The sequence below is a fragment of the Rattus norvegicus genome, chromosome 4, assembly GCF_021556685.1.
Source record: "Rattus norvegicus strain SHRSP/BbbUtx chromosome 4, alternate assembly SHRSP_T2T, whole genome shotgun sequence".
NCBI lineage: Eukaryota > Metazoa > Chordata > Mammalia > Rodentia > Muridae > Rattus > Rattus norvegicus.
The window spans coordinates 81350559-81369320 of NC_141537.1; the positions used below are offsets into that span (position 1 = coordinate 81350559).

The 18762-nt window shown below is 44.2% G+C and overlaps 1 protein-coding gene across 1 annotated transcript in view; it reads right to left on the reverse strand.

The window, feature by feature from the left end:
• Nucleotides 1-1391: 1391 nt before the first annotated feature.
• Nucleotides 1392-18762, reverse strand: part of LOC148006271 (uncharacterized) — a 52834-nt gene continuing 35463 nt past the window's right edge. Inside the window, exons 2-3 of the mRNA XM_087659739.1 lie at nt 3330-3473; nt 1392-1846 (exon numbers count right to left, since the gene is read on the reverse strand). Coding sequence (XP_087515865.1) covers nt 1466-1846; nt 3330-3458 — 510 coding nt within the window. The 5' untranslated portion in view covers nt 3459-3473 and the 3' untranslated portion in view covers nt 1392-1465. The remainder of the gene's footprint in view (nt 1847-3329; nt 3474-18762) is intronic.

Consider the following 18762-nt stretch of genomic DNA (forward strand, 5'->3'; position numbering starts at 1 on the left):
CCTATGTTCACCTTGTCATGCATTCTTCCTTTGTGTCTCTGTGTCCATCTTCATATTTGTTCTTACTGTGCATTTCTGTGCCCAGCTTTCCCTGGTATGATGATGTTAGCCATGTTGGTTGGAGCTCACCCCACTCCAGTATGACCTCAACAGTAAGATCAACATTACATATTGAAGATCACCCCGGGGTACTGCAGGCTCCCACCTTAGTGCAAGAAGTTTGGGGGGGACATGATTCAATCCATAAGAAAAAAAAGGAAGCATTGGGAGAGTGGAGGGGTGTGAACTAGTCTAGAACCTAGAGCCTACATGGTGTCTCACAACCATCTGTAACACTAGTTCTGGGGACCTGAGACCTCTGATCTCTATAGGTTTCTTCACGTACCTGATGCACTGAGCACACAGGTACACACAGAACATAAAATAAATATTTTAAAGGAAACAGAAGGAATTAATTATCCATAGAAACTGAAAATATACATTATTTAGTCTCTGAAACGTCTGTAAAACAATAAAATAAAGTTGGGGAGACGGCACGAGGAAGAGCACCCAGAGGTATTCTCAGCACCCGTACCTGCACAAACACACACACACACACACACACACACACACACACACACACACACACACAGAGGAGGGGAGGGAAAGAGAGGAGAGAGGAAGAGAGAGAGAGAGAGAGAGAGAGAGAGAGAGAGAGAGAGAGAACACAGACTGGCAGGGAAGCATGGAGCTGCTAAAAGCACCCCACCTCCTAGACAGTCAGAGATCATGAACTTGGAGATGCTGGGTGTGAGACAGGCTGACGGAGGGCATGATGTGGACACTGAATCACTTTTCCACTACTGCATACTTCCAGATAACAGGCTTTCCCAGTAGCCCCCTAGAAAAGATCATAAGTTAATCTGAGGCAGGTAGAATAGAAGAAACTCAACTCAGAGAGCACCAGACGTATACGGGGGCTGGGATAGGAAGGGGATAGATTTTGATGTGTGTGTGTGTGTGTGTGTGTGTGTGTGTGTGTGTGTGTCGGGAGGGGGTTAGTTATATGATGTTAGCACCAAGGACCATGTGGATATCTCTGGTCTACGCTATCACCTGAAGTCATGTTAATGTCCTTGTCTTGTGCTGCCACCAAGGACCATGATGGTGTCCGTTGTCCATTCTGCAGTTGAGGGTTACGTTGATGTCCATGGTTTATACTGCTGCCAGAGACCATGCTGAGATCCATGGTCCATGCTGATGCCTGAGGCCATGTGGACATCCCTGATTCATGCTGCCAAAAATTTTAAAGGGCAAGGAAGCTTTTTTCACAGTGGTATTGATCACAGCAGACACGCAGTTGAGAACAAGAGACGTAGAAGCCTTCTGTGGAAACCTCTGTTGCCCTGAAACAGAAACTGTCTAGACAGGAAGTCACTGAACAGAACTCTTAAAAGTTGTGAAAGGGATCCTGAACTGTAGCTCTTCACAGCTGATGGATTCTGGTGGGGGTTGAGGTGGTGTACTTAGTTTTTCTAAGGGTCCAGCCACAAGGAGTTTGACCATGATCCAATATATTGTCCAAGTATATGGACAATACAAATTGGATCTGGTATTTCTTCCTCTTCTTCTTCTTCTTCTTCTTCTTCTTCTTCTTCTTCTTCTTCTTCTTCTTCTTCTTCTTCTTCTTCTTCTTCTTCTTCTCCTCCTCCTCCTCCTCCTCCTCCTCCTCCTCCTCCTCCTCCTCCTCCTCCTCCTCCTCCTCCTTCTTCTTCTTCTTCTTCTTCTTCTTCTTCTTCTTCTTCTTCACCTTTTCATCCTTTTTTCGAAGGGAGGTCACAAGGGTGGGAGGATGGACCTGGGAAGACTAGGAAGTGAATATGATCAGGATACACTATGTGAAATTACCAAATAACTAATGAAAATATTACTGTGAGAAAAACCTTCCTGGAACAAAATAACCAGGAAATCTAGGATGCTATGAAAAGACCAAATCTAATAATAGTAGGAATAGAGGAAGGAGAAGAAACCCAGGTCAAAGGCACAGAAAGCATTTCCAACAAAAATCACAGAAGAGGGGGCTGGCGAGATGGCTCAGCGGATAAGAGCACTGACTGCTCTTCCAGAGGTCTTGAGTTCAATTCCCAGTAACCACATGGTGGCTCACAACCATCTGTAATAGGATCTGATGCCCTCTTCTGGTATGTCTGAAGATAGCTACAGTGTACTCATATACAAAAAATAATAAATAAATCTTTAAAAAAATCACAGAAGAAAGTATTCTTAACCTTAAGAAGAAGATATGTATCAAGGTACAAGAAGCATACAGAATACTAAATAGACTGGTCAAGAAAAGAAAGTCCTCTCAGGACACAATAAGCAAAACACTAACTGTACAGAAAAGAAAAGAAAAAGTATTAAAAGCTGCAAGGGGGGAAGGCCAAGTAACATATAAAGGTAACCCTATTAGATTAACACTTGACTTCTCAATGGAGACTCTAAAAGCCAGAAGGTCATGGATAAATGTTCAACAAACTCTAAGAGATCACAGATGTCATCACAGACTATTATACCCAGCAAAATTTTCAATCACCATGAATGGAAGAAGAAAGACATTACAAGACAAAACCAAATTTAAGCAGTATCTATATACAAATCCAAATCTACAGAAGATGCTACAAGGAAAATTTCAACCTAAAGAGGTTAACTACACCCAAGAAAACACAAGGAATAAATAATCCCAGAGCAGCAAATCAAAAGAGTTCTCCCAAGCTCATGGACCAGTAGGATTAATACAATAAAACTGGCCATCCTACTAAAAGTAATCGACAGAATTAATGCAATCCCCATCAAAATTCCAACACAATTATTCACAGATCTTGAAAGGACAATCTTCATTTTCATATGGAAATACAAAACCCCCAGAATAGCTAAAAGAAGCCTGAACAATGAAAGAATTGTTGGAGGTGTCACCACCCCTGATTTCAAGTAGCACTTGAAAGCTATATTAATAAAACCAGCATGTTTTTGGCATAAAAAAGACACATTGATAATTGAAATAGAATTAATGACCCAAACATAAATCTACATACCTATGAACATCTGAGTTTTGATGAAGACAGAAATACACATTGTAGGAAGGAAGGAAGGAAGGAAGGAAGGGAGGGAGGAAGGAAGGAAGGAAGGAAGGAAGGGAGGGAGGGAGGGAGGGAGGGAGGAAGGAAGGAAGGAAGGAAGGAAGGAAGGAAGGAAGGAAGGAAGGCAGTCAAACTGAATGGCTGCATGTGGAAGATTCCAAATCCACCATACTTATCACCTACACAGAAGTGAAGTTCAAATGGATTAAGTACCTCAGATACACAATTGGATAGAAGAGAAAGCAGGGAATACCCTTGAACTGGTTGGCACAGGAGACATCTTTCTGAACAGAACACTGTTAGCACAGGTAATAAGATCAACGATAATAAACAGGACCTCATGAAACTGCAATGCTCCTGCAAGACAAAGAAGGACATCATTCAGACAAAGTAGCAGGCTATAGAATGAGAAAGATTGGTTTGTTTGGTTTTTTTTTTAAATCAACTCCACATCTGATAAAGGGCTAATATCCAAAATATATATAGAACTCAGAACTAGACACCGAGAAACCAAATCACAGGAACAGTGGTTAAAGGCCTTTCTCTTTGGATGAGTGTGATGGTAACTTAATGGGATTTAGTGTCTTGGAGGATTTTGGGCCAGGCTGTGAAGTATTATCTGGATTCAGCTGAGGTGGGAGTACCACCTATGCTAACTGAGGAAGTACCATTCCATGGGCTGGGTCCCGGACTTTCACACAGCAGACACTGTGTCCACACACCCCCTACTCCCCTCCATACAGTCCCTGTCACGGTGCTTTCTATCCTCAAACTGTGAGCTAAAACAAACCCTCATTTAAGTTGCTTCTCTTTGGTGTTTTGCTGCAGCAGTGAGACGGGTGCCTAAGATGGCATCATCTTGTGATGACCTGAGGTGCAAATGTCCATGCTGCTCAGTTTTATCTGTTCAGGTTGTGTTGGTCCTGGGTTATAAAAGCCAGCTGTAGCAGCCTCACCCCCATGCAATGTTATCTCACAGTATCAGTACAGCCACATAAAAGCCAAGGACACATGTAGCTTGACCACATATTCCATGTATGATACCAAAGGGCAGCTGCCAATGTAGGATTTATAACATGCATCAGGCACAATAGAGAGCAGCACTGTATAAAAGATTACAGGGAGTTGGGTCATTGGGGGTTTTCACCCCAGATAATGGGAGCATCTTCCTAGAAGTCCTCCCTTAGTACACTTGTGCTCCCCTTCCGTTGGATAACACTGTGTCATGGTGTTAAGTAAAGTTTTAATTATCTGATGATATTCAAATGGTTGAGAATATTTTTTAACACCCGAGTACCACTTCAATTGCAGCCAAGGGACACAGGAAACAAGGGAGGTGAATGAAAAACAATGTAATGACAGAGGTACAAAAATGCCATAGTTAATCCATTGCATTATAGTGTAACATATAATTATATAAACATATATTTCACTAGACTGGAAATAAAATAACACATTTATTATTTAGTAGGAAAGGAGTGTTTCTGTTGGAGCTGTCGGGATGGGTGAGTGGTTAAGCGCACTTAGATCCAGATTCCGTTTCAAGCGCTGACATGGCAGCTCCTAACTGTCAGTAACCCAAGTTCTAGGAGATCCACTGCCCTCTTCTGACCTCTTCCAGCACAGACACGCACATGGCGCCCAAATACACACCCAGACAAACACTCATTTGCAAAAAATAAAAATAAATAACTCTAATGTTTTTGTTTTGTCGTGAGCTCCCCATCCTAAAGAACACATAGGCAAGAGGTTGAGGGATGCATTAATCAGACTTTATCTACCAAACAATGTTTCCCAGAAATATGGTACATTGTGGTAAGAAGTCTACAATTTCACACTGTTGTGATTATTGGTTCTTGCTCATTGAGAACGCACAGACTGAAAGCTAACGTCTTGAATCAACATGGATCTGGGTTGGTTTGTCGTCCCTACCAGATGACACAGCTGGGCTTCCTGATTCCAGCTTCTAAGCATCCACAAATCTTATGAGATGTAATTGAGATCACGGAGGCCACGTGCCCTCCAAATCAGTCTCCAGAGCATCCTTGTGTGACTCCCGATTCTTGCTTGTCATCATGATCCTTCAAATATAATGTAAAATCTTCTTCAGTGTTCACGAGTGTTTTGACTGCCTAGTGACTAGGGAATCACCGAGAACCGCTTTGTTCTGATACTACCTCAGAAATACCTGGTACGAATGAGTCCCCTTATCTTGTAAATTGAATGTATTGCTTTTCCTATCATTTGACGGCACAGTATGTCGCCCATAAAGAACAGATCATTCAGAAGGCAGGGATGAGGAAAAGAGAGATGAGGCAATCTGATGGTGTATCCCAATCTCTCAGTAGCATCTACCCAGGGCAATCAACAGAACTCAGTGGCTACCTGTGTGGCTTCTGCTTGCCATCCAGTGTCATTCAGAGAGCTGATCTGTCCCTCTGATCTAGTGGCCCCTGTGATGGGCTCTGGGGCCATTACATTGGTCTCTCCATACCTCAGTATTCACAGGTGTAGTATGAAAATAAAGAAGGTTCTCATTAGAAGGCTGGCGTTGGAGATGGAATGAGGTACAAGAGGCCAGTGTGGGGGACCAGTACTTAGCATGTAGCCAGCACCCAATAATATCCTAACACCAGCCATTACTATTATATTTTCTATAAACTTGTTTTTAAACTATGTTGTCATGACTCTCTCTCTCTCTCTCTTTGTGTGTACAGGTACATACATATGTGTATAAGGTGCTGTGTGAATATGCATGGAGGCTAGAGGTAAACATCCGGTGTCTTCCACCATCTCTCTTAGTTTAGATGGAGGATTTCGCACTCAATCTAGAGCTCACCATTTGGCTAGAGTAGGCCAGCTAGCCTCCAGGACCATTTTGTCTCCATGCCCCCAGTTCTGAAATTATAAACACTCACCATCATGCCTGACTTTTTATATGGATTCAGGGGATCCAAACTCAGGACTTCATGCTAGTACAGCAAATATTTCACTGTATTAAATTAAAATCCATAAGGCTTTTTCCCCCTTTCTGTTTTCCTGTGTTAGCATTGAGCCCAGGATTTTGCTCACCCCCAGCAAGTGCTCTACCACTAACCTATATCTCAGCCCTCTTGGTATTTTTTTTATTAATTTGTTTAATCTGTCTTAATTTTGTTTCCTGTTGCTGTGGGAAAATATCCTGACAAAAGCAACATAGGAGAAAAAGGGTTTACTTTAGCTCACAAGGCCAAGTTATTGTTGAAGGGAAGTCACATCGGCAAGAACTGGAAGCAGAGAATGAGTACATGCTTACACTCATATGCATGCATGCTTGCACATTTACATAAACCCATGCATACGCTTACATGCACACATGCTTACACTCATATGCATGCCTGCGGGCACACTTACACGGCCCCATGAAGTCACTCACATGCATGCATGCTTGCACACTTACATAAACCCATGCATACGCTTACATGCACACATGCTTACACTCACATGCATGCATGTTTACACTTTCCTTCCTTAATATGGTCCAAGACTAGCATCCAGGGAATGTTGCTGCTGGAATTTAGGCTGAATCTTTCCACATCAATTAATGTAACCAAGACAACCCCCTCCAGACAAGCCGATTGGCCAGCCTGGTCCAGACAGTCTCACTAAAGCTCATCCCAGGTGATTCTCTACTATGTATGCTTGACACTTAAAACTTACCATCACAGTAATTTACACAATGGTGTAAAGTGGCCCAGACAAGCAGGTTCTGAACTGTCATCCTCCTGCCTCAGCTTCTTCTGTAGCTGGGATTACAGGCGTGTACCACAAATTTCATCTTTAAGGGGTGTGTGTGTGTGTGTGTGTGTGTGTGTGTGTGTGTGTGACATGTATGAAGGCTCTGTGGAGGCCAGAAGAGGATGTTTGATCACCTGGAGCTACAGTTTGAGCTGACTGACATGCATGCTGGGAAATGAACTCAGATCCTCTCAAAGAGCATCCAAGAAGTGCTCTTAACCTTCTCTCCAGGCTCACAAGTTTCATTTTTACAATTATGTTCTTCAGGACTGCTGAGACTCTTGAAAATGAAACACTGTTCCCCACCCCTTTCTGTGGCAAATTTCGTAGACTCTGAAAGACAGAGCAGAGCAGTTCTGAAGCAGCTGAGGGGATGATAAAGAAACACACCTACCCAGATAGATGCACCATACGGTACCCCTCCCAATGAGCCACATCCTTGAGTGGCCTTCTCTGTTTCAGGGTTGGAGGGGCTTGGGATTCTATATCTGTCCCACAACTAGAAAGAGAAAAAAATTAGAAGATTAACTCTGTCCTAAGCTAACCCTCAAACAGGGAACAGGTATGACGAACTTCGGAGGCCTTCATCTGGTGGCCCATGACAACCAGGCTCCCCATCCTGCAACAAGAAAGTGTATTGTACCAGCAACCTGCTTACAAGTAGATTTAAAGTTTAAAAGTGAATTCTCCTCTAAACCTCAATGAGAACACCTTTAGGTCAGCACTGACTGTAGCCTGGAGACGCTATGCACAGGACACACAGAGCCACAGCTGATCCGGGGAAGCTGTGATGTGACCAAGGATCTTAAGGATACTCCATCTATGACAGCCTTCTACACACCAATAGAAGACAGACACACCTGCTCTCCTGTCTGCTGTGTCCCGAATTGTGCTCATATGGTTAATACCAAAAGTATTAACTCATATGCAGTATCTGTGTGTTGTACTTTATTTGAAAACAGCCATCCAACTATAGATGACCAAGTGAACACACTTCCGGGAGGGAGGGAGGGAGGGAGGGAGGGAGGGAAGAAGGGAGAGAGAGAGAGAGCCCCAGCTTAGTTTGTCCAGTGAATGAGGAGGAAAGTTGAGTACAGGTCAGACATTTGCACACACGCAGAGGGAAGGCGAGAAGACCCAGGAAGACTGACAGACTAGGGGCTACCTAAACTGCCATCCACAGCAAGGAGGACTGCGGTGGAACCTCCTTGGAGCACTCAGACAGCCCTGCCACTTCTTGACATTAGACCTCTGCCCTGAAGAACTATTCAGCCATTTTGGTAGTGGTTCTTTGTTATGACTGCCATACAAAACTAGATAAAAGTTGCTTTTCAATGACAGGAAGGCCTGGAAGGAAGAAAGAATCCACCCATCCACCATTTATTAGACAGAGTCAGGTTGGAACTTTTACTCTGCAAGTACGATGCCAAGTGCTTCTTGTATGTCATGCACACTGCCGCCATGTTGTGGGGTTATACACCCCTCAGGGTCTCAGCATCCAGAAGCATGGCAGAGCCAACACAAGGGAGTCCAAACAGAAGAGCACTAGATCAGAGGATGTGGGGCAGAGTGCTCAGAGGAGACACATTTAATCCAACCTTGTGTGAAGAAGGCAAAACCGCTCTCAAGACTAAGATCCTGGAAAAGCGAGAGGAAGGAAAGACTTTTGAGAAGGAGGAAGCATCAGAAAGCATTCTGAGACCTAAGCACAGCTCTCCATGGCCAGAGTCAAGCATACAGGAACTGAAGCAGAATCTGCTACCGTACACTGAACTGCAAGGTCTGGACCAAATCCCCAACTCTCTGGGAGCTATTGAAGAACTTTCCAGAAACCCAATGATATAATGGGATTCTGACAGATAGCTCAAGTCATGGCCTTGGAAACAGCATAAAGATACTTGGAGAATGGTGATGCTAGAGAGGAGGAGAGAAAGGGTATGGGCTCATGATTCTCTTGCTAACCACATAGACAGGGCCTTTCCCCTACCATGGGAAGAGACAGACTGAAAGGAAGGTGAGACTAGAACCGATGAACTGGCCATTGTCCTTTTCTTTTGCTGAACCTTGACTTGTGTCTACTATCCTCTGAAGATGGAGGCTTGGCCCCTTCGTGTAAAAGCAACTTTTACTCACCTGAAGTAATTGTAATCTCAGATTCTTGCTGCTGATTAAGCCCACCCTCTCTGGTTCCTTCTGAACTCTGGCTGGCTGATTCAGCTCAGCTGTTCTGGCCCAAACTCCTCTCCAAGCTGATTGATTCAATTTGGCTTCTCAATGAATTGCTCTGCTTGGCCTCAAACTAACTCTGGCAATTTATTCTAATCATTTGACTCTTTCTTATTCTGTCTTCAACTGCCTCTACTGAACTTCGTGAATTCACAAATGAATACAACGCCACTCTACAGCATGCACTGCACTGACTCCCAACCAACTGAACAGAACTGACTCCTAAGTGTTGGGGTTAAAGGTGTGAACCACATAAGCTTTTCTATACCAGGCTGGCCTTGAACTCAGAGATATGCTTGCCTCTGTCTCTCTGAGATTAAAGGTTTGTCTGTATTCCACACTAGACCCAGATGGTCTTTGGATGTGATCCTTTGCCAGAGCAGCCATGTTGCTGTATTAAAATTTCTCTACACCTCCAAGAAAGAGGGCAGTCAGTTCTGGGGTCTGACAGGTACCACCCAGCTCAGAAGCCACTAGCCCAGCATGGCTATTGCTCACTTGAAATGTGATTATTTAAATGTAACTGAGAACCGCTATGAGTACAAATATGCTCTGGATTGCACAGTATGGGAAAGAAGGAAGGCAAAGCCAATAGTGATGCACTCTGTTACTTGAATTCATTACATTGAAATGGTATAATTAAATATTGGGTGCAGTAAAATACTCTAGTAGGACTAGTATCTCCTGTGCTATCTTTAAAAAAAAATATGGCTGCTAGAAAGGAATGTATCACACACAATATGTTAACCACAAAGCAAAAACCTAATCCAAACATGGATCCCATTCCATCAGCAAGTGATGGGTTTAGATAGGTGTGTGTGCATGCGTGCATGGGCATGACGTCCATCTGAGCAATGAGAATGGAGAATTGGCAGTAAGATTCTGCAAGAGTTCTCCTTTCTCTTTAAAGTGAGCCTTGGACAAAAAGAGGCATCCCTTTTTCTGACATTGATGTTGTCATCAATGGCATCAGTGCCTGGAGTCATGAAAGTCATTTTGAGACATAGAGAACAGATCTCTATACCAGGCATGGTGTGTCGTGCCTATAAGCTGTTGAGAGGCAGGTAGAGGCAGGAGAAAGTAGGGAGAAAGAGGGTGGAGAGAGAATGAGCTGAAGGAGCAGGAGGAAGAAACAGAGGGTGGGAAGTCAAGAGAAACTGCTTCTTAATGAAAGTTGAATGGAGTCTGGGTTGGTAGCATACAACTTTAATCCCAGTACTTTGGAGGAGAGGCAGAAGGCCTCTGAATCTGAGGCCAACCTGGTCTCTATAGCAACAACCAGTCATACATAGTAAGACCGTGTCTCAAAAAAAAGACCCTAAATGGACAAGATGTTTATGCTCAAATGTTTCTGCATTAAATAGAGTCATCCTAAAGCTGAATTAAACTGTATTTTCTAGTTCTGTAGACAAGGTGTTGGTCCATCTTTGACATCGATGTTGAAAGCATAACATTTGCTTCCTCTACTTTGTTAATACTGAAACATTCCTCTGGAAATAACAAAGCAGAAATAAGACAACATTCTCACCATTTTGTGTGAGTGTGTGATTTAGTCTAAAATGCCACCATTCTGCGCCCATGAAAGACTCAGGAGCTGACACTGACAGGGTAGGGTGGCTTCTTGATGAACTCTACTTTTCTCTTTCAAATCTGCAATGTGGATTTGTCTTAGTTGAGGTTTCTATTGCTGCAGTGAAACTCCATAACCAAAAGGCAAGTTGGAAAGGGAGGATTTATTTGACTTAGACTTCCAGATCACTGTTTATCATCGAAGGAAGTCAGGGCAGGAACTCAAACAGAGCAGGAAACTGGAGGCAGGAACTGATGCAGAGGTCACTGCTGCTTACTGGCTTGCTCCCTGTGGCTTGCTCAACCTGCTCTCTTATAGACCCTAGAACCATCAGTCCAGGTATGACACCACCCACAATGAGCTAGGCCCTCCACCATCAATCACCAATCAAGAAAAAGCCCCTACAGGCTTGCCCACAGCCCAATCCTATGGAGGCATTTTCTTAAGTGAGATTTCCTCCGCTTAGATGACCAGATTGTGTCAAGTTGACACAAAACTATCCACCACAGTCCTGGGTCAGATTGTAGTGAGGTCGTTTATTGCTGTAGAAACATGTGCTCAGAGCTCTAGATATCTGTCAACTGCAGGAAGGAGCCATTGCTCTAGCCCGCTGCCCGTGTCTGTCAAATTGGTTGTCATTGTCTTTGCAGGCAGCTTTGCAGCTTCACAGAGAAGGGCTTTTGGTGTGGCAATCACAGTCCACTGAGTTTTTAGAGCCAGAGTTTAGAATGGCAATGTCAGAAATCTCTGACTCTTGACTACATACCAGTATGAAATTTTACGTGTCCCTGACTTCGTCCCACAACCAACTACTTTCTTATCTGTCCTTTCAAGGTCTAAGCAGAATAAGCAGCCACCATCAGAAGCCAGAAACACTGAGAACTCTGCTTGGTGCTCAAGCCTGAAAGAGAGATGAGTGGGGAGGGAACTAGAAACAACCAGGGCTGCATTGGTACCAGGTCTGCGATCTGAGAGCAGGGTGGAGAGACCAGGAGAGGTGTGGGGCAGAGCACTGGGCTTGGGAGCCTTTTGGCCCAGTCTCTCCTTTTCAGCATAAGATGACAGGGTACAGCAATGCAGTCTCCTCTCCCTTTATTATTTTCCTGAAAGTATTTCTCATTCTTTCTCACCTTGACCCTGGGAATGGCAAGGATTATGTCTTGATTGGAATAGCAACCAAACAACGACTGCAAATTAGAATACAGAAGCTTGGCCTTCCCCAGGAGTCTCTCAAAGGTCCCCTGTAGTGTTGCTGACCTCTAGGGAAAACAGGAAGCAGGGAGGATTTGTCTTCCCCCCTCTACCATCCCTGCATGGGTACCTACACTGAAGATAGAAACACTGAAGTGGAAACCCAGCACCACCCCAAGGTAGATTTCTACCTTAATTACTTTCCACCTTATTTTTTGAGGCAGGGTCTTTCAATGAACCTGGAGCCTCCTATGCCAGCTACACTCTTGGCTGGTGAACTCCAGAGATAACCTCTCTCTACCTCCTCTACGCTGAGTTTGCAGATGCATGCTACCATGTTTTAGATTTTACCTGGGAGTTAGGGACCCAAACGCAGGATCTCATGATTGCAGGGTTGGCACTTTATTGACCGAACCAGCTCTCCAGACCTTCAGTTACCTTCTGAAACCATGAATTAGATAACCAGAGTGGCTATCTCTAGGCACTAATACCATCCGTGTGATTTACTGCCAAGTCCCTCCCTAATTTTGAGTGTCAACACTTGCTCTCCCAGATACTTGGATATCTGACACCACTCTTGCCCTGCTATGGCCATGTTCAGAGTAAAGCCCTCTAAGTTCCCTCCTCTGAAGACCAGCAGCCATGTGTCTGCTCTTGGTTTCCTTCATTCCTCCCATCATTGCTTAGTGGATCTGGATGATTTTTTCCCTTAATTGAGATGCAGTGTTTGCATGTTATGATACGTACATCACGGTAATTCAATACACCCATACGGTATATAACAGTCAAATCAGAGCAGTGACTGCTTCTAACTTTTCAACCATTTATCATCTCTCTTGGGAACTTTAAACTCACCCAGTGACTTTAAAGTAGACCCCAGATGGTTTGAGCAGTGGCCATCCCACCATGCTGCAGACCTAGCAGTAACTCCCCTTTGCTCCCCATGTGTGGGTGATCTTTGAACTTCTTGCTCCCTGCCCAACCCTTCCCTATTGCTGTATGATAGTGACCACCATTCCAATCCATTCTACAGAATTGCCATATTAATCTCCACAAATGCCTGAAAACATATTCATTGCCAACTTTATGTTGTTGACACAAACAAACCTGAAAATTCTACCATACAGGGATCACACCTTCCTTCTTTGAAGCTATGAAGTTTCACAGAACCCGAAACAGAAAATGCCCCCACAAATACTTGTCGGATGGATGGATGGATGGATGGATGGATGGATGGATGGGCAAGTGAATAAAAAATGGGGGATGACCCAAAAAGTCCACGATGAGGATTCCAGACCAGGGTTGGCATTTTTCAAATAAACAGAATTTGGTTTGGTTTTAGGTTTGAACCTTAGAATAATTAAAGAGTTAACTGTATACTGAGTTATTACACACACACACACACACACGTATCAGACCCTGCGTGCACTTCTTTACCGGAAACCCACATAAATTAGATGTACTTGTCATATCCAAACCTACCAAGTATGTGGGTGAGTGGATGGGAGCAAAGGAGCCTCTCCAACTTTGACCTGGTAACCCTGCAAGCTCTGAACAGACACAAACCAGTAGAAGAGTTGCTTTATTTCCTAGGTTCTATGGGAGGGTGACACTTTGGGCCCTGGATTTACCACCCCACCTTCCCCACAGAAGGTGTCAACTAGACTGTGTGGAGAACCAGAGCAGGTACAGCAACAGGAGCCATAGGGGGACACGGCTTTTCCTTGTGGCACAGCCCCCTCAGGGATACCGTCTGCCAAAGGGAAGGGGAACAGTCCCTGCACAAACAGTCCCTGTCTCATTCCATGGGAAAAGGGAGTCCCAAAGGTGACAATTTTCAAAGAGAGTGGACTAAGTTAATAATTTCCCTTAAACCTTATAATTAAGGGAAATATTTTAACACACAAAAACATTTCAGTTCTTCTAATCCCAGGTCCAGGAGCCCTCTGAGTGGACTAAGCCCTGTACATTTCGGCTTTCTCCTCCTGTGACGTAAACAGGCTCAAATGGTGTAAACTTGTGTCTATTCCGATTTCCTCCCAAAGTCCCAGTCTCAAGTTTCTTTTGGTTTTGTTTTGTTCTCTGGCCTTGGCTTCAAAATTCTAGAAATCAGAAGAATCCAATACACATCTGATCATACATGTAAGACCTTCTTCATGCAAGACCCCAAAAAGGTTGGGAAAAGACCTAGAGTGAAAGAAGCTACAGTGGACAGACATGTTCTATGTGTAGAACCAGTCCAGTTTTGTCCCTGAGCACAGTGATGGGTGCAAGACACCCCCTCCCCAAAGAGTCTGGGGAAGAACCCAAAGGCAGAGAGGACTGTAACTTTAATTTTGTTTTTTAGCCTTAGTTTTAATGCTAGTTTTTAAACGCTTTTAACTCCCTTGTAGTCCACCACCCACCAGAGATCGTGGGAAAGAAAGGATACAGGGCCAGGGTTGGGGGGAGTGGACGTGTTTAGAAAGGTTCTTTGGAGCAACTCCTGTTCGTGTTGTCTGGAAATCAATAGTTCAGTTCACAGGTCAGCAGGCAGCGGCAGCTCAATCCACTTGCAAACACGGATACACCAGCAGTCCAGTTTGGTCGAGTCTGGATAACAGACACAAATCAGCTGTCATGGCACGACCTAGCAGAGACAGCCAGGTTTCAGCCTCTGCTCCAGTCAGCAGGAGGGACCAGAACCAACAGGAGCTCTCAGCTGTGCCTCTCTCAGCAAAGCGAAGGTTGGTAAAGACTGGAGACCCACAATGTCGCACAGCCAGCTCTGTAAGCGAACTTAGCTCAGCGTCTGTCACTGTCCTATTTATACCCTCCAAACACCATGTGTCCTCCAGGTGTCTCGCCTCAGCACCTGTGCATCCGTCAGCCCGAGTTGTTGGAAGCCGCACAGCGGCATACACCACAAGTTTTCTGATGCCGTCCTCTCTACGGAGTCCTGACAAATGCAGCTCAACTACACAATGTAAGGTGGACTCGTGCATCCATTTTGTTAGCAAAGAATCCTTCATCACGTGACCTTTCACATGCTCGCTTTAGCAGAGCATCCTCTCTCCTGTGTCTAATTCAGCAAAGCATTCCTCCACACGTCTGCCTTAGCCTTTCACACTGTGTCCACTTTAATGAAATGTTCCTTCGTGTTTTTGCCCCAGCAAAACACCATCCAACATAACTGACTTTCCATAGAACCCATAGGTTTCCACCTCAGAGGACCATAACAGACAGACACATATTGACGGGTCCAGTCCAGCCCCTGAACACAGAGAAGGCTGAAGCCTAGTGTTTTACGCTGTTTCGAGGCTGCCCTGGGTCAAGTTTACTCCCAAGAGCCATCATACTTGGTCTACAGGGAACCCAGGGATTTTGTATCAAATCTTACATTGACAAACATCTAACCTAAAGCAAAATGTGAGATACATAGTCTTGTTTCTCTCTAAAGGTCAGCAGGATGGCCAGTCATCAACAGTGGGCCTTCTTTGGGGTGATACAGACATTTCCAAGGGTCATACAATTATTTCTACATTTTAACTCATTTTCTTCACAATAACTGTCCAGATGATTGGACGTTGACCCCCCCCCCCTTGCTGGTATTTTAGGGACTGGAAAGGTGCTTAAAAGTTTTAGTGATCTACAGTACATTAGAAGCAAAAACGCTACTGAATGGAACTCAATTTAACCCCTTCCTAGCGAGCTAGGAATTAAAGAAGACCCTAGGAAAGGCACATCAACCTTATCCATCAGCCATATCCAAAACCCATCTTGCCTCATGAATAACTCTGTTATATATTTAATTTTCATTTGTTATTGAGGCACAAACCACAAATAATATGTACATTTTATTACAAGTGCAAAAAAAAAAGTTGTTTAAAGATGTTCCAATACCTTCTTGGATCTAAGTGTATAGAACTTTCTAGAATAGAGACTTAGAGAAGTGTCAACTTGTAAGACAATCAATTAGCATTATACTGGTTAGTTTTATGTCGACTTGACACAGCTGGAGTTACCTGGGGAGCCTCAACTGAATAACAATGTCTCAATAAGTTCCAGCTATAAGGCATTTCTTAATTAGTGGTTGGTGGGAGAGAAAGTAGCCTATTATGGGTGGTGACATCCCCGAGCTGGTCCGGGGTTCTGTAGGAAACTAGGCTAAGCAAGCCATGAAAGTCAGTAAGCAGCCCCCCTCCATGGCCTCTGCATCAGCTCCTGCCTCCAGGTTTCTGTCCTGTTTGAGTTCCAGCCCTGACTTCCTTCGATAATGAACAGTGATATGGAAGTGTAAGCCAAATAAACCCTTTCCTCCCCCACTTGCTTTTGGTCATGATGTTTTATTGCAGCAATAGAAACTTAAGTAAGACAATCACATCACTTGGCACTGAAAATAGGAGCCCCAAATTGGGTGCTGGCTAAATAAAGGACAAGCAGAATCGTCACTAAGAATAAAGCCAACGATATGGTCAAGCATGAGACAGAAGCGTGGCTCCCAAGAGCCTTTCCTGATGGCTGAACCTGAGTTTCTGAATTGGAGTTCCCGGGACTCTCATTTGTTACCATCGACTCATTTTATCACAACAGCTAGCATTTTCCCAAGCAGACTCCCTGGAGAAAGGGCATAAGAATGCCACAGAATCAAAACACACTCCTGGAAAACTATCAACTAAAATTAGCTAATGTGAACCATGTTTTAAGTGTACAAGGTGAAGTAGAAATTTCTGGTTTCTTTGGAGACTCAGCTGTGTCATGTGGTGTTTTTCTGGAAACTTCCTGGGAAAAGGACATATGATGCTTTGCTAGAGCAGAGACTTGAGAGGACGCGTGATGTTTGGGAAGGGTATAAGTATAACACAGCAGATAGTGCTGTGGTATTGGTTCGCCTTGCCACTCTTTGCTGGTCTTTAGGCTTTGCTGATTCTGGTCCTCCATGAAGATACTGTGGCCTTTGTTCACCTTGCCTTCTTCACTGATCATCATTTGTTGTGACTTTGTGGAAAGAAACACAAAGCGTTTCTTGTGCTATCCTGAGGCAGCTTCTTGCCACTTCCGTGGAGTCAGGTTGGCTGGCAGAGCCTTGCAGTTTCTTCTGGATGGAACTGTCATTGCTAATTCTGAACAGTGTTTCTAAGTGGATCAAGCTACACTGCTAATTCCTGTGAACTGAACTGCTGATAATCTGACAGCAGGGATTGAAATTACCCCAAAGAACTATTTCTAAACAGGTCCATATCCTCTTTTGCCCTATTTTCCTTTCCACTACCTCTGGTGGGTAGTGGGCTAGAAGGGAGATTAAAGCACTTAAGAACCCCAATCAAAATAGGTTTTGAAAAATCCAAGCCTTTAATAAGGTGTGAAATGGGAAAGAAGGAACTTGATCAATACATGCTTTTTAAAAATACACTTATATTATTACATTTTAATTGTTTTTTTTAATTTTTTTCATACAATATATTTTGATCTTATTCTTTCCTCTCCTCTAAGTCCTTCCAGATCCTCTCCACCTCTCCACCCACCCAACTGCATGTTCTCATTGTCTCAAAACAAAACAAAATCAAACGTAATTTAAAAAAAAGAAAAACCCACCAAGCAATTGTGGGGCTGCGCGCTGGGTGCTCCCCACAGAGATCTCTGGGCCAGCTAAGTGCTCAGGTTCCGGTTCCGGAAAGTGAAATCAGGCGAGGGGAGTGCGCGGGGTGGAGGTGGGGAGGCGGACAAGGATTGATTCCACTGCCACCTCCGATGCTGGTGCTGCTCCTTTCTGCTTTCAGCTGCTGCCACTTTGATTGCTCTAGCTCTTGCTCTTCCTCGGGCAGGGCTGAGCCAGAGAGAGACTTACTTGGATAGACCTCATCTACATATTTGGGGGCGTGGTCCTGCTTCTAGGACTGATCTGCCTTAAGCCTATGTGACCTGTGGTCACTTCCTCACCTGTGGAGGAGGGGCTTGGAGTGTTGCCCTACGTGACTGATTTGTCTCAAACCTTTTTACAGGGGTCTGAGGGCTGCAGCTATCTGAGAACACACACACACACACACACACACACACACACACACACACACACACACACACACACCGAGCTCCTGAGAGACTGGAAATGCACCTGCCATCCCTTTTAGGGTCCCCAGGGATTCGATCTACCTCAGGAACCAGGGTACCTTTCACAGCCTATGGCCCTACAAGCAATAACAGACAAAAATGTCACACAAAATAACAAATCGGCTTTGTGTTACCCAAATATTGCTGAGCTTGAGGTCTGCCCGGGAGTGTGTTTGATATACCAAGTGCTGGAGAAAGCTGGGTTTGCTCTCCCGACAGATATCAATTGCAGGAGTTCTTGTTAGGAGTGGGACATAGAGTCCCCTCCTCCTTCTCTGTGCTGGGACTTTACTGCTTTAAAAGACTCCTCAGTATCAGTAGAGTGTGTGCTTAGGGGCCAAGGGTACAGGACCTGCGAAGCTTAAAACAGACACTAAGAAGATCCTACATTCCAACATCTCGGAGCTCCACTGAGAACCCACTGACCTTCTAAAATGGTTACTAAGGTCCCAATAAGCAAGGATTTTTCAAAAGGGAGAAAAAAAAAACCCTTTTGATAAAAATTTAATCTACATGCCATAAAGCATGTTTCTATTTAATTTGCTATTCATTGTTTTGATTCCATAACTAACAGTAATGCATGCTTGCCAAAGAATTCAGAGAAGTACCAAAGAGTCAGTTGTCTTCCCACAGTCCCCCTAAGCTCAGTCATCCCCCGTCTCACTGCAGGTGGTTGGACAGTCTGATAGGACCCTTATATTCACGTGAGCTTTCTGAGGCGTGGTGGCATTGCAGTTCTCATTTTCCTTCTTTTTACTAAATAATTACACTACGTTCAGTAATTTTCTTCCCACC